Source organism: Rhipicephalus sanguineus, chromosome 6, assembly GCF_013339695.2.
Source record: "Rhipicephalus sanguineus isolate Rsan-2018 chromosome 6, BIME_Rsan_1.4, whole genome shotgun sequence".
In the NCBI taxonomy this organism is placed as follows: domain Eukaryota; kingdom Metazoa; phylum Arthropoda; class Arachnida; order Ixodida; family Ixodidae; genus Rhipicephalus; species Rhipicephalus sanguineus.
In genome coordinates this window covers 85,455,998-85,470,441 of record NC_051181.1, presented here as the reverse complement: position 1 = coordinate 85,470,441, position 14,444 = coordinate 85,455,998, and the positions used below count along the sequence as shown (strand labels likewise).

The window sequence follows — 14,444 nt, the reverse complement described above, 5'->3', positions numbered from 1 at the left end:
CATGGCCTTGAACAAGTGCCCCCCACCACGAAAAAAAATTCCTCGCTATGGGCTTGGAGAGAGGTCATGCAATAAGTGCTACATTAGCCACGCCCGTGAAGTACAATTGGCGGTTATTGTGGAGTGCGATAGCAATTGAATTACAATGGCAAGTTGCATGCAGATGTGGACTCTACCTATATGAACACCCCTTAGCAGTGGCAATGGTCTCATGATGCGACGTTTTGGTATTCCCTTTAATGGGTGCCAAAAATGTCGTGACGGTACAACACCGCCAAGGTATTGGGGCATTACAGACGCTGTGGTGCAGGGGAATCGCATTGCTGCTTGGCTAAAGGACGTTTGGTCGATCATTGCTGAATCCCTTTAGCGAGTTATCTCATGAAGGGTTGTCGGCTAGTTTAACTAACGTGTGAAATAATTGAGGCTCACAAAATTGCCATGTTAAAGGATAGATGTGTCAGCACTCCCTCTGTTTTATTAACTGACAAGGAAATTGTGTATCTCTCTGCTGGCGATTCATGGTAGCCATTGGTGTCATGCGCACAAAGCTTTTTACGTCGGAGTAGTTTTATCATTTTTCGTTTTCCTTCTTTCTTCTGTTGTCTGTTCTTGATTTCTTTCACGTTGGCTGATACGTGGATAGGTATTTATTTACGTTGTTCGCCGCAATAAACTTCAGTTGCCAGTCAGCGCTACGTGTGGTTTTATGTGTGCCTATTTTTGTCCTGGTCCTCGCGCTGTTTCCTCCTACGAGTTATCTCAGCTCGCAGCACGAATTGGATAGACAATAGGAGCAAAATACAAATTTTTTCTTTGCTTTTTTGCGTGTGCAGTTAGCAATTGAAATGGCAGACAGGTTCTAAACGCATCGTTATAATTTTGTTATCACGTTTGTAAATGCATTGTCATCATTTCACGCGGTATGTGCGGGCTGCCACCTGAATGTTATGGTACTTCCTTAACTCACATCTTCACTGCTGATAGAAGTTGCTGTTGCTACGATGAATCACCTAGTCTATAGGTCTCTCTTGGCTTTACTACCAGATAAAGACGGCGGCTGCCCTAAAATGTACTGCCTTTGACTTTGCTATAGGTGTCGTGCTTTTAAATTCCTTCGAACACCGCAAACTTGAATTCTATCGTGCACCGCATCAAAGATGTAGCGGACGGAAGCAGAGTCGACTCTGCGCAGGGCTGTAACATTTCCCGCGCGGACAGGTGTAAGACAAAATTGTGAATTTCTTATACAAGCACAGCCAAGCGCAAACGCACACACACATGCGCAAACAAACAAACACAAAGATGCCCAAACGCAAAAGAATGCACATTGTGGATTCCAGAACCGATATCGATAAGTGTGCTTGTCATTCTCCTCTTACGTGTTTCGTTTTTTGTGCCAGCGATTCTGGATAATAAAAATTCACTATCTAATCACTACCGTTATAATATGGCTGCGACGCCCTATTTAGTGTTGCTGTTCTATTATGCGATTATTTCAATTGTTTATTTCAATTCGCCCCGCTTTCGACTGTGCGTCGACCCTGTCTTAGTTTAGCGCCAAGTAATTATCCCCGTGTTATATTCCAGCTGGAAACCTGCATGCACGAGTACCTGCTACATATTGAGGCAAGTGAACATTTCTGCAATCTCCTTTTGTTGCAAGGCCTTCATTCTGTTGCCCATGTCATCAGTGTCACAAAACAAATGTTCTACACTATGTTGCTGGCCGTTTTAGACACAGTAGCGTATTTAAAGTACTGCTGTTGCAAAAGTACACTTCATATCAGTCTACATAAGCTACCGTATTCATACGCCTTTTATATGACCTCCGAAGTATCGGCGCGCCTCGTTGTATGCTGCGTATCTAATATACCCATGTTGTCATATCATAAGCGAATTTTTCATTGCTGAGTACAGCATGCTCACAGGGCAGCGCGTGTGGTTCATTAGTGTACTAGCGAGCACTTTAGGCCGGAACATTCACGACAGACCATCACCTTGAAAGCGACGTGCGCGCTCGCTATACGTGTTCATGCTGTTTGTTTATCGCGATCTGCGAAGTTGCTTTTCCTTTATTCTAGCGTAGTGGAATACAACAAATTTCACATGTCATCTAGTTGCTTATTCACCGGCATAACTGTTTTATTAAACGATATTAGTTTGCCGCTTTCTCTGCGTCTAAATTTTTTAATTTTTTTCTGTGCCAGTTGTTACTTGATCTATCGTCAAGCTGCCGTAAGGAGCGACCCCGATATTTATCTAAGGGACAGGTGTGGTTTCCTTAAAGGCATCGCTTATTTTTTGCGCAGATCACATAATTCGCCGAAGTTGAGAAAAAATGCTATTGTCTTGTTCTCAGTAAAGCTAGAAATATTCAACCGTCCTAAATGACGGAGCTTGGCACATTGGCTTTCGGTGATCTATTTTCACAAACGCAACGTATAGCGTAAAAAAATTATAAAAACTCATGAGCACAGAAAAGCGTGTCTGTAGCCTATCATATAAACTATTTCATGAATGGGTTTCAGTGCCGCGATATTGGGCTGTTAACCTTGCCTTTTTGTATCTTTAACAACTAAACGAGAAGTGCTGCGGTGGACGCATACGCATGAATACGGTTGGTTTGATGCGTTCGGCATTTGCTGACCTTATCAACTCGCGTCACGACATACAAAAATAAGAAAATTTCGTTTAACAGCCCAAGGTGGGGGCGCCCCCATGTCTTGCGTAAAATAGTCTATACCATCTCAAATCATTCTGCCTCGTGACGTTATAACCAGATCGCAGAACCTTTATAGTTTTTTAACGGCAACTTCGAAACCACCATGGGGTGAATTGACCATATTGAGTGGTCATATCGGCGCGGAGGAAAACCAAGGTTACATAGTTTATGGGTTCACCATGTTTTTACCGTGTTGCCGTGTTTTTACCGATTGGAGTGCAGATAATAAGCTCGTGCAAAACATTTCCTTTTGTTAGCGGTGGCATTCAAGTGTAGAACTTGCTGTGGGGCTAGTTGGTACATGTCTGAATTAAATAGTCAACTTCGCGCCAAAATCACGTTCACACAGAAGAAGAAGAGCGCCCGTCCTGTCGTGTGTTTCTTCTTTTGTGTGAATGTGATTTTGGCGCGAAGTTGACTATTTAATTCAGGCATTCAAGTGTGTGTAACTTATCATTCGCAGGTTTTTGGAAACGGTACATCCCACTCCGCCTATCGGCACAGGCTGCGCGCCCTGCCATAACTGAATAGAAAACAGATGAACCAACTAACACATCCGATCAACAAAACTGCTTATCGAATTAAACTAGCGATACACATGCTAAAGACACACTAGAAAGTTCTGTTAAAATTCCAGTGACGTGTCACAAATTTCGTAGGTTCTGAGGACATCTGAATATTTTACACAGCCAATAATAAGCTAATAATACCTTCTTTTTTTCTGGGTTTTAACATCCCGAAACCACGATATGATTATGAGAGACGCCGTAGTGGAGGGCTCTGAAAATTTCGACCACCTGGGGTTCTTTAACGTGCACCTACATCTAAGTACACGGGCCTCAAACATTTTCGCCTCCGTCGAAAATGCAGCCGCCGCGGCCGGGATTCGATCCCGCGACCTGCGGGTCAGCAGTCGAGCGCCATATTCACTAGACCACCGAGGCGGGGCGCTAATAATAATTTCTGAGGTTTCACGTGCCACCATCACAATATGATTATCAGGCCTGCTGCAGTGAAAGGCTCCGAAAATTTTAGGGGCGAAGCTCCTCTTAGTCTAACCTTGTCACGCGCCCGGTGTAAGGCGTAACCGGCAGTATACTACGAACCATCACCGATCCTTTGCAAACTGCCCACTACTTCGTCTTTGCAAACATCCCACTACGATCCATCACCGATCCAGTACTTCACCGACCATAAAGCCGTTATATTGAAGGGGATACGGAAGCCACCTTTGCAAACTGCCCACTACTTCGTCTTTGCAAACATCCCACTACGATCCATCACCGATCCATTACTTCAACGACTATAAAGCCTTTATAATGAAGGTGGAACGGAAGCCACCTTTGCAAACTGCCCACTACGTCGTCTTTGCAAACATCCCACTACTTCCCACTGCTTCCCACTACACTGCTTCCCACTACATCCCACTGCTTCAGGAGCTTCGCCCAAACTCTTCATCATTCACCCGTGGATATGCTGTGAATTTTTTTTACCACCTGGAGTTCTTTAACACGCATTTCACCTCCATCGAAATTCGAGCGTCAAGGCCGGTATCGGACCCGAGGCTTTCCGGTCAGCATTTGAGCCAATAATGGGCGGTGTTATAAAATATTTAGACGTCTTGGGACCCAACATGATTTATGGCACAATACTTTAACAATAATTGTCGGGGTTTTACGTCCTAAAACCACGACATGATTATGAGGGACGCCGAAGTGGAGGGCTCCGGGAATGTCGACCACCTGGGGTTCCTTAACGTGAACCTAGATCAAGTAGGCTATACGGGCATCAAGCATTATCGCCTTCATCGAAAATGCGGCTGCCGCGATCTTCGGGTCAGCAGTGCAGCACCATGACCATTAGACCACCGTGGTGGTGGTCTATTGAACATACGTCGGCAAACTCACTCATGAGTCGACTCACTCAGACTCAGTCAGAGACACAGATCGAGCCCTGAATGAGAGTCTGAGTGAGTCTGTGTGAGCAATATTGTGGTGAGCGAGTCCAGTTCGAGCGAGTCCGGTTGAGGAAAATCTTGATCGGTCTGAGAGCGAGTGCGCCCCAAACGCATAACATATTTCATGAGTGAGTCTCAGGTAGCTCCACATACTTATTTCTCCATCATATGGCCGTGAATCAAATTTTAAAAAATATGTTTGTCTGCTGGAGGTACTTTTTCATTGCCTGATTCCAAACGACTTACAGTGAGGCTCGGTCACCACCGGGAGATGGCGCGAGGTTTACCTGTCCCGAAAACACTTAGTACGAACGCGTCAAAGCAACATATAAACAACTGCACAAGTGAAAAGTGGACGGTCACGATATACCACGGGTCAGGTACTGATCTAATGTTTATTTTAATTTTCCATCTTACGTCCTCCGTCGCTTGGGTGAAAGCTTACTCGCACACAGTCATTCTTGAATCGCCGTCGCCAGCAGCAACCACTTGGTTGAGCAAACAACAAGAAGTGAAGAACGGAAAATCATTGAAAAGTTTTGCGCAGGCCCCGCTTTTTATGTTCGAGAACATTTTCTTTTCCTTCTGATTTCCCGTTTGGCCACCGTCAAGCATGAAGTGCTGTTTGTATGGTACCTAATTCATGACCATGTGATCGTAAGCACCTTGATATATCTTACAAGCGCTGAGCGCGGGTGCCGTGAATTTGTTTCATTTGTTATCAAAGAGTCTGATTTGCTATCACGACTTATACCTAACAAGTCCAATTTCCAGTTCTTATTCATTAAAGCACATTCAAGCAACGCACACCACCACCGATGCATTATGCTAAAAACACAACGAGATTCAGCAAAAATGAATCAAAAATACTTGCTGCATTGCAGCATCTAGCGCACAATACGACAGGGACGGGGTGAAAAGGGCGAAGATACCACGTTCTTGTCTTGTGCGCTAGATGCCGCAATGGAATACCCACATGCAGGGGCGTAGCCAGAAATTCTTTTCGGGTGGTTCAACCATGTTTTATGTATGTTTGTGCATGCATTTGCATGTGTTCGTGTATATATACGCAGGCGAAATTGAAAAATTTCAGGGGAGGGCTTTAACCCCCCCCCTCCAACCCTCCCCCTTGGCTACGCCCCTGCCCACATGCCGAAACTTACGTTACTTCAAGCTACTTGCTGTAGCCAAACAACAACAGTCTCGCCGAGCTTAGTTTACCGGCGAAAAAAAAATGCCGCTCAGACGCGCCACGCTAGGTTAAATTTATGGCTAGGCTATGCCATCGCTTGGTTCGTTTGTTATCCGATATGCACTCGCGAAAGCGCCGTAGCAAGGCCACTGCACCGCATTCAGTGATAGTGTATTCAAAGGCTGTGCCACCGCTCAGCACATCGTGTTTCCGCAGGAACAGCGCGAATACCGTCAACTGCTGCCCGACTGCCGGAAAAAGTTGTTTCCTGAACTCGACTCGCAGCAGCTGCAAGAACAGCTCGACTCAGCGCTCGCAAGAGGGGACCTCAGCCTTTACGTTCAGGTAGTACCCTTCACCACACCTCAGCGGCAACACCGGCAACGTCATCGGAATGTAGCCATAGGCAGCTTGTAGTTTTCCACATGAGGCAAGCGTTCCCGAGTGCGGCTGAACAAATGATATTGGAAGGATATATTTGACGGTTGCCGTGACATCTGGAACGTCTTATTAGGAATCGAGAGTGTTTATAATCTGAAAGCGTTCAAGTACAAATAAGCTGCATGCTATGAACAATGAAGCGACTGTGCGTGTCGTCTTTAACGCAGCTTTATTGTCCAAGTGCCCCTATAGGCCAATGTTGGCGACACTGCACCGGAATATTGGAGCGTCTTCTGGTTCGTTAACGTGAAAGTGGGAATATTGATGCTGTGAAACAGTTGCGCCTCATGTGCGGGAGATATCAAAATAAAATAATCCTAATTTGGAGGGCAGCAGAGCTCGACCCCTCAAACCACCTCTGCAGCATAAAATTACCTGCGGTGTAAAGGGCGCAGCTTCTCACTGTAGTAATGCGCAAACATGGCGGCCATAGTAGCGTCCACGTTACCGGCAGCTTGCGGATTGCGCTGTGTAAATTGTTCCTGGCACTTCGTCCCCATTGGTCGGCTGCAGTCACGTGACGAGGCTGACGGTATTTTTAATTTGTTGCATTTGGCCGGCAATGTCACTGTTGACCGTGGCTCTGGATATGATGATATGATGATGCTGGATAAACTGAGAACTGTGAAGTGGCGTGGTGTAGATTACTGGCGCCCAGTGACCGGGCCAACCACTGACACTAGCGAAATGGCGATACCGAAAAAGTAGATATACCGACAATGTGGTCACACAGTCACGGCTAGCCAATGGTGGCGCAATGCCAACAACATTTCGTGCAGCCTACTCTGCCGGCCGCCAGAAACGTAGACTCATTATTTCTTATACACAATAATCCTTGCACTTTCCCAGCCGTTAACTACGCAAAATGTAACCTGTTTGTTGCTATTCTGCAGTCCTTCTTTTTCACAAAGCAGGACTTGGACAAAACTTGGTCTACAATTTTTTGTAAACCTTGCAGCATTGAGAAGACTGTAATTTGGGGGATAATGAGATAAGCTTTTGGAATGAGGAATGTCAGTCGACTATTCGTTGGCATATTGCTGCAGTCGTCCTTGGAAAAGACTGGACATCTGCGCTCGAATAAAGAAATTCTGAGTCAACTTGCAATTTTGTAGTGGTGGCAGTGCGGACTTGCATTCGATAAACAAACTGTGCCGTATATTTCAAAGCACAATAGATTTGTGTGCCGTCCCTTAAGGTTGACAGAAAAAGGTATGTCGCTGCACGCGACGTAATTGACTGTTGCGGAACAGCCATCGCGGTTGACGCAGACAAGGAGACAAGAACAGGCTCACCAGCTTCAGTAACCAAGGTTTTCTATCTGGACCGGTGGTATTTCAAGTCGCCTGACAGCAAGTCATGCAGAGCCCAAGCTACCACCTGGCGGTAGCTGCAGACTGCCACTTATTCAAACCCGCTTGCGTATCATAGATTCTACCCTGATATCTATCACGACAGCACCTCCAAGGTCGGCAATGTAGAACCTGCTACACTCAAACACATGCTCTGAGTATGTGAAGCAAGTGCTAAAGGCATCATTCTCGATGTTATCTCGACGAGGTGGGCCGCTGCCATTCACAATTCAGAGCTCGCTGACCAAATTTGGGCCGGCCAGCAGGCCCGCGAAGCGGCGACTAGGCAACGTGTGGATGTCCCGACGTGGGAGACCTGAGCCCGGGTCATCAAACTGCAGGGCACTCAATGAAAGTTTTTTACCAACCAAAAAATAGCTTTGTGCCTAGTGATAAAAGTTCAAGGTAAAAATTAATTTTATTATGTTTGGCTGTTTCAGGTTCACACCTGCGTCTACCTCGAGACGACCAAAGGACAGGTAAGAAATGCTTCTGACGTATTACTCGACTAGAAATACAAGCGACCACTCTATACCAGCATCCACTGTGGTTTCTTACTTCGCTGGCACAGGGACATATTTACTCATTCGTTTGTCTACATTCTAAACGATCTGAGAGTGAGCAACTGGGTGTGTTGGTATTGCGTGATGCGAAATAGTAGGCGCAAGAAAGACGACGGACAAAAAGGGCGCCCTGTGTGTGTGTCTCCCTTTTCGTCCGTCGTCTTCTTCGCGCCTAAAATTTCGAATCTAAATTCTATATACTTCGTTTTCTTAACTGCATATAGTGGGAACTTCAAAACTTTCACGTGGTTCAAGCGTGCGCCCGGCAGGTGTACGACAACACCACAAACGAAGCCATGAAGACCCAGCTGCTGGCCGAATACGAAAAGTACATGGACAATGCGACCATAGAAAAAGTACGTGCCAAGTAGTGAGTTAGCATGAAATGTTTTTATATTTCTGCGGAATCACAAGAAGCTGTACAGAAAATATCACGTGCGCATGCGAGCTGCACGTATTCTTCGTGTTTGCGGCTTACCCATCAGCAACAAAAATTCAAAAGCCGCAAATATCAAGTGACCGCACAATCTGCGCCTTCACTTCGGCTTTACGGCATTTGCATGGCAAAATAAAAAAAAGAAACAAAGCGGCGTTCGCATGGTATGAAGTGCGCGGTAACATAGCACACCGGATAGGTTTCGCTTTCGAGTCGTTTTAGTCGAATCCATAAAGGTTCCTGTGAGTTTTATTTTTATTTATTCTGAGGGCCACGACCTGTTTGCCGTATCTGAGGCAGTCATGTATTTGCAATATCTTACAATAACATGAACTTCCGCTCATCAGGGCTTTAACATTTCTGCATAGTTTCCTCACGTTAGACAGTGAGATAACTTGTGCCACATTGTAACCTCCAAGTTGAAAATAAAATATTTTGTCAATTTTCTGTTGAACACGTTTAGTTACTGTACTTTTGCGTAGATTACTACGTGAATACTCTGGGTTCCCAATTCTGCGCGTAACTCAAGTCCCCCCCCCCGCTCCCTCCCTTGTACTTTTTGTTTTTTTTTATTCAGATCCTCGCATGTCACGCCAGACGCCTCTACCCAGACGTGAAAAAGGTACGTGCTTACAACTACCACGGACACGTGGGACGCGTCTAATGTGATTTTGCGTAGCAAATTAATGCACTATTTACACTGCGCGAAAAGATTACATGGTGGTTATTATTGTATAATACAAACGAACACGTAGGTCTAACTGGAGAGGATAGAAGCACTACGCATTTGGCTACTTCACTCGCTCTGTAGAAATTCATTTTTCTTTGAAACTAAACCTAACGGAAAAACGCATTGAAGAATAAAACGACAATAAACACGCCCAAGAACGAACGCGTGCTACACAAAAGGAAAAGTTAGCTCGCATAACTAGACTGCCCATCATATCCACAGGAAAGAGTGGTCACTCTTCAAACATGATGATCATGTCTATTTTTCATTGTCACTCTGCACGATACTAAGATCATGGCTAGTTGGCAATTGTCCTTAGAATACAAGAGATAAACTTGAACGAAGAATGGATCAAGGAACTCGTTGTGCTTTTAGGCTCAACAATAAAGAGCTTAAGAAAAACTTGGCAGTGGGCTAGTTGGTTAAACATTATCGATGATTTTTGCGCAAACTTTACAAAAAGTGACTGGGGACAGAGAAGGACCACACACACGGCGCATATGAGCGCGAACTAACAACTGTTTATTAGAACTATGGAATGAAATATATACGGTGACCCACGCATGCGCAACGCTGCCCTAGCTACGACGCCCCCTGCTCTCCTTTATCATCTTGATTTCCATACTGCAGCAGGTGCACGTGTCATCCTTTGTTTGAAGAAACGGACATTTTGCACACGTCGAGCAAGCGCACCAAAAGAGAGGTCGTCGAGGCCTTCATTATCAGAACGGCAGCAGAGGGCAAGTGTATTAGCGCGCCTTCTATTGCGCTCACCGATATGGAAATCAAGATGATAAAGGAGAGCAGGGGGCGTCGTAGCTAGGGCAGCGTTGCGCATGCGTGGGTCACCGTATATATTTCATTCCATAGTTCTAATAAACAGTTGTTAGTTTGCGCTCTTATGTGCCGTGTGTGTGGTCCTTCTCTGTCCCCAATCACTTTTTGTAAAGTTTGCGCAAAAATCATCGATAAAGAGCTTAAAATGTAAGGGGCGTAATTTGTAGTTTTTGCTTGAAGTGTATTCTCACATAAAAGGAATGAATTAAGGTGAACAAACAAAAAAAAAACTCGTCCTCTATTAGGACTGAGCCTAAGACCTTCGCAATATTCTTCAATATGAGCCTCATCGGACACGAGAGCCACTTTATTGTTTCCAGTCTGCTCCGTGTCACTTTTTCAGACGTGTTGTCCAACTTGACGTACAAATATTTCTTTTGCACGCATCGATTATCCGGGGCCAAATCATGCAGAACGAGAGCGGAGATATGGTCGTGATGTGCCGCTCCCCAGCGCTGCCCGGCCACGGAACCAAGAAGTTCCAGGACACCGAAGCCCTGCGCATGCGCAACATGGTGGCTCGACAGGTAAGATCTATCGGTGAAGTTAACGTGCCAAAACCTGTATGCCAGTTTCCGTAGGAGGTTCTGGAATACTTTCTAACACCTGGGGCTCGTTACTGAGCTGCCAATCAATGACAAACCTGTAATTTCATATACTGCCCCCCTTGCATGCGTTACCTTGTGCTGAGCACGAGGTGCGAGCCGCGAGACCTCTTTCTCGTTCTCAGCAACACAGTAACTATGACGGCAGGTAGCAACTAAACACTTCCGATTATAACTTGGTGCACATCAGTACTTATCAAGGCCTCGGTAAATATTTTTATTTATTTGACAATGTACTCTGGTCGAAAGATCAACAGCGTGGCATAACAAAAGCAAAGGGACAAAATTAAATCAATGAATTCAAGCAATGGACACAATAAAATGCTTGTTGAAGTAGTAGAGCACGGTTTAATGAAAAAATATAACAAGTCAGCAAGACACATTAAAGCATAACTAGGCAAGTATATTAACTTCACTGCGAAATAATCGTAATATTTTGAGCTTTGTGCTCACAAAGGTGTTCTTTTGGAGAGATAAAATCATGAGAAACTCCGAATCCGCGGCTATGCCTTTATTCGTTTGTCTGGCCCCAGTATGCGAACTTGCGTGGGCTTTTGATAGTTACGTAGGCGTTCATATAGGGCACGTTGCAACAAATACGAGATATGTGTATGTTAATAGACTTGCGGAGTTAAGGTTAACATAATAGGGGGAGGAGGAGGGGAGGGGGGCAGAGGGGGTGCGCACAGCGTTGATGGCATAACTGAAGAACAAGCGTGCATAGGTTAAGACGTACTTGGAACCAATCACATTTGGCCGAGTGCACCGAATGTAAGGCTGTGCGTCTGGCCAACTTCTCAACAGTATGAAAAAGAAAAAAAGAACTAAGAAGCCAACTTCTCAGATGGTTTAGCAAAGGCTGTCTGTGTGACTTGATATGCTGGCGCCACTTCTCATTTCTTTAGCATCTCTGACTCGATCACAACATCTCAGATCGTCATTGTAGGTCACATATTGTCAATATATTCAAATATAAGTGTTATCTACGAGGTGTGCGAGAAATAACGTTTGGGCTACACACGTGAGAGTACTGACAAATCAATGCGTTCCCTAGTAACGTCATCAAGAATTGTACAAGGCTAAACACTATCGCTCAATTTAACACTTCCCAACGAGTTATGAAATCTATTCCCTATTTTGTCGTTCGTTGAGCGCAGTAAGTTTCAAAGACCCACATCGTAAGCTTCAGTCCAAATTATGACGTCAATGAAAAGTGCGTGAGATGGTAAACGTTGTACCACTAAGGTTTGTTAAGGTTGTGTCAAACAAAGGAACGAGACCTTAAAATTCCCTTCTTTCGTCCATGCATGAATTAAGTTTTACCAGGTATTCATCCACATTTCCGTAAGAAGTAGCAAGCCACCTGTGACTCGTTAGTGCCGTTCGTGCCACATGGCGCAAGGCCTCCTCGCCAACGCGAGGGACAATGCATGCAACATTACTTAATATCCGTGCAATGTTATAGCTCTCAAAAATTACATACATGTTAAACTTTCAGGTGAGATGTAGGCACTTTCTATGTGGCCCGCAGCTTGCGATAGCGAGGAAGGATCGCGCTAATTTGTTCCATGAGTTCTAGGTGTCGGATTATAACATCTCGACGCCACCGCCTTAATAAAGTAATCTTTGCTAGTATTCCATAACAATGACAAAAAAAAACGCAACGCATGTTACATTCTCCCTTGACTCTTATACAATTCACAGACGCGTGTGTTCTCTTCAGTACGGTTCCGGTAGGCTTTCCTCAGTCTCTAAAAGCTAGACGTTACACAGCAACTTTCTTCGATGTACATTAACCAGTTTATTGACCATTCCCGGAAAAAGATATTCTTTTACCATGCTCATATCCCTCGCAGGTCTGCAAAGCAATTCGGGGATTTTTTTTTCTATTTTAAGCCACTTCTTCGTGCTTTGGCGCGGTGTACGTATAAGTTCCCCTCGATTACATCTCGTTCTCCTTTTCATAATTATAATTAAACAGTGTCTTTCGCATATGTGATAGCCGCTTTATAAACATGAGCAATGTCTAATTTTATCCTTCTGAAATTCGAAGGCCAGAATGCCGAAAGGCTTCCTTTATCTGATATGCCGATATATAGATACAAGAGACTTTCAATTTTCGTTTGTGACAATCTTACTATTTTTAATGTCAGGCTCGCAAGAGAGAGCGGCATAAGTGAACAGAAATTGCCCTATGCCCGGCATTACTGCGACGTGCACTTTTTGAGGATAAGGTCACGCTTAGTTGCCTCAGCCGGTCATTTGGTTCAGCTGATTCAATCCCACAGTATGGCTGCGTAGTATATGCTGAAAAGCTTGTCTGAATAAAAGGAGTCCAGGAATGGAGCTGCGAGAACAATTCTTTCGAAGTGCGCGTGTTGTGTTGTTCTTTCGTTAACATAATAACATTAAATTAACAGATAGATCAAACTGAGTCACGCAAATTCTGTTATGTCAAAGCAATATATAAACACCTACAGCGCACCGAAAGAACAGGAACACGAAGAAACAACGTGGACGCAGCGCTAACTTCCAACAAATGATTTCTTTACGAAGCAGTTACATGAGAAATATAGGGAAAACCAAGAGATTAATATTATAAAATACTTATGCACCTGCGTACTTATGCGCCTGCGTGCGTTGCTTGGTTTTTCCTATATTTGTCATGTAACTGCTTCGTGAATAACTCATCTGGTGGAAGTTAGCGCTGCGTCCACGTCGTTTCTTCGTGTTCCTGTTCCTTCGGTGCGCTGTAGGTGTTAAGATGCATTACCAACAAGCCCAAGGTCACGCTCTTTCAAAACAATACAAGCGCGCATTTTTTTTCGTATTTTCATGCCTGAACCCACCATAACATCGTCACAACCGTTGTCATTGTCAATATAATTGCAGGTTGGAGAGTGCATTCGCCGACGCTCCACGGTGACTGAGGTGAGAGCAAATAATTTTTTTTGGGTGAATACGTCCAGGAACAGGAAAAAAAGATCACGTACCTATTTAGTCATGTAAAATACAGACAAGTGATGTTTTACCCACTGAAGATAGAGCTGCGCTTGCGTGAAGCCGACTGACTGCTGCAGTGCAGCCCCCTCAAATTATGCAATGATCGGCGGAGGAAGTTTAAAGCACTGACTGAACGTTTCTTCGAATTCAAATAAATATATGAAATCTGTTTATCAGTGCTGTTGTCGACATGTTATATTTATATCGAAAAAAACAAGCAGGCCTTTTCATTCCAACTATAGGACTAAAGGTGAGAGGGACCACACCGGCACATTTTAGAGCATATAAAACAAACTTAACCTCCGTAGCTCTAGCGGTGTTCAATGGAAATGTAATTTATGGCCAGACAGAATTCAATTCTGTAAGTAGAATTATTTGTTTACACTATTTCACGTCTACCTTTCTAGTGCTCATACAGTACAATTTACTGCGCGAAGTAGTGATCTTGTAGAAAAGCGCAGTTAGAGTATAATCCCATTAATGGAGTGCAGCTAATGAGATATCGCTACATTTCTTTTAGCACACTCGTCACTTACAGTCAATAACATGTGAAAACATTAACTAACTTTACCAACTTTCTCGCAATGAAGCGTGGTCATGCCA

The 14,444-nt window shown here is 44.4% G+C and overlaps 1 protein-coding gene across 1 annotated transcript in view; it reads left to right on the top strand.

Annotated features, from left to right (window-relative positions):
- Positions 1 to 14,444, top strand: part of LOC119395976 (uncharacterized) — a 67,697-nt gene that overhangs the window by 26,468 nt on the left and 26,785 nt on the right. The window contains exons 11-17 of the mRNA XM_037663005.2: positions 1,591 to 1,629; positions 6,016 to 6,219; positions 8,108 to 8,146; positions 8,455 to 8,586; positions 9,244 to 9,288; positions 10,647 to 10,760; positions 13,731 to 13,769. Of these exons, the coding sequence (XP_037518933.2) occupies positions 1,591 to 1,629; positions 6,016 to 6,219; positions 8,108 to 8,146; positions 8,455 to 8,586; positions 9,244 to 9,288; positions 10,647 to 10,760; positions 13,731 to 13,769 (612 nt within the window). The remainder of the gene's footprint in view (positions 1 to 1,590; positions 1,630 to 6,015; positions 6,220 to 8,107; positions 8,147 to 8,454; positions 8,587 to 9,243; positions 9,289 to 10,646; positions 10,761 to 13,730; positions 13,770 to 14,444) is intronic.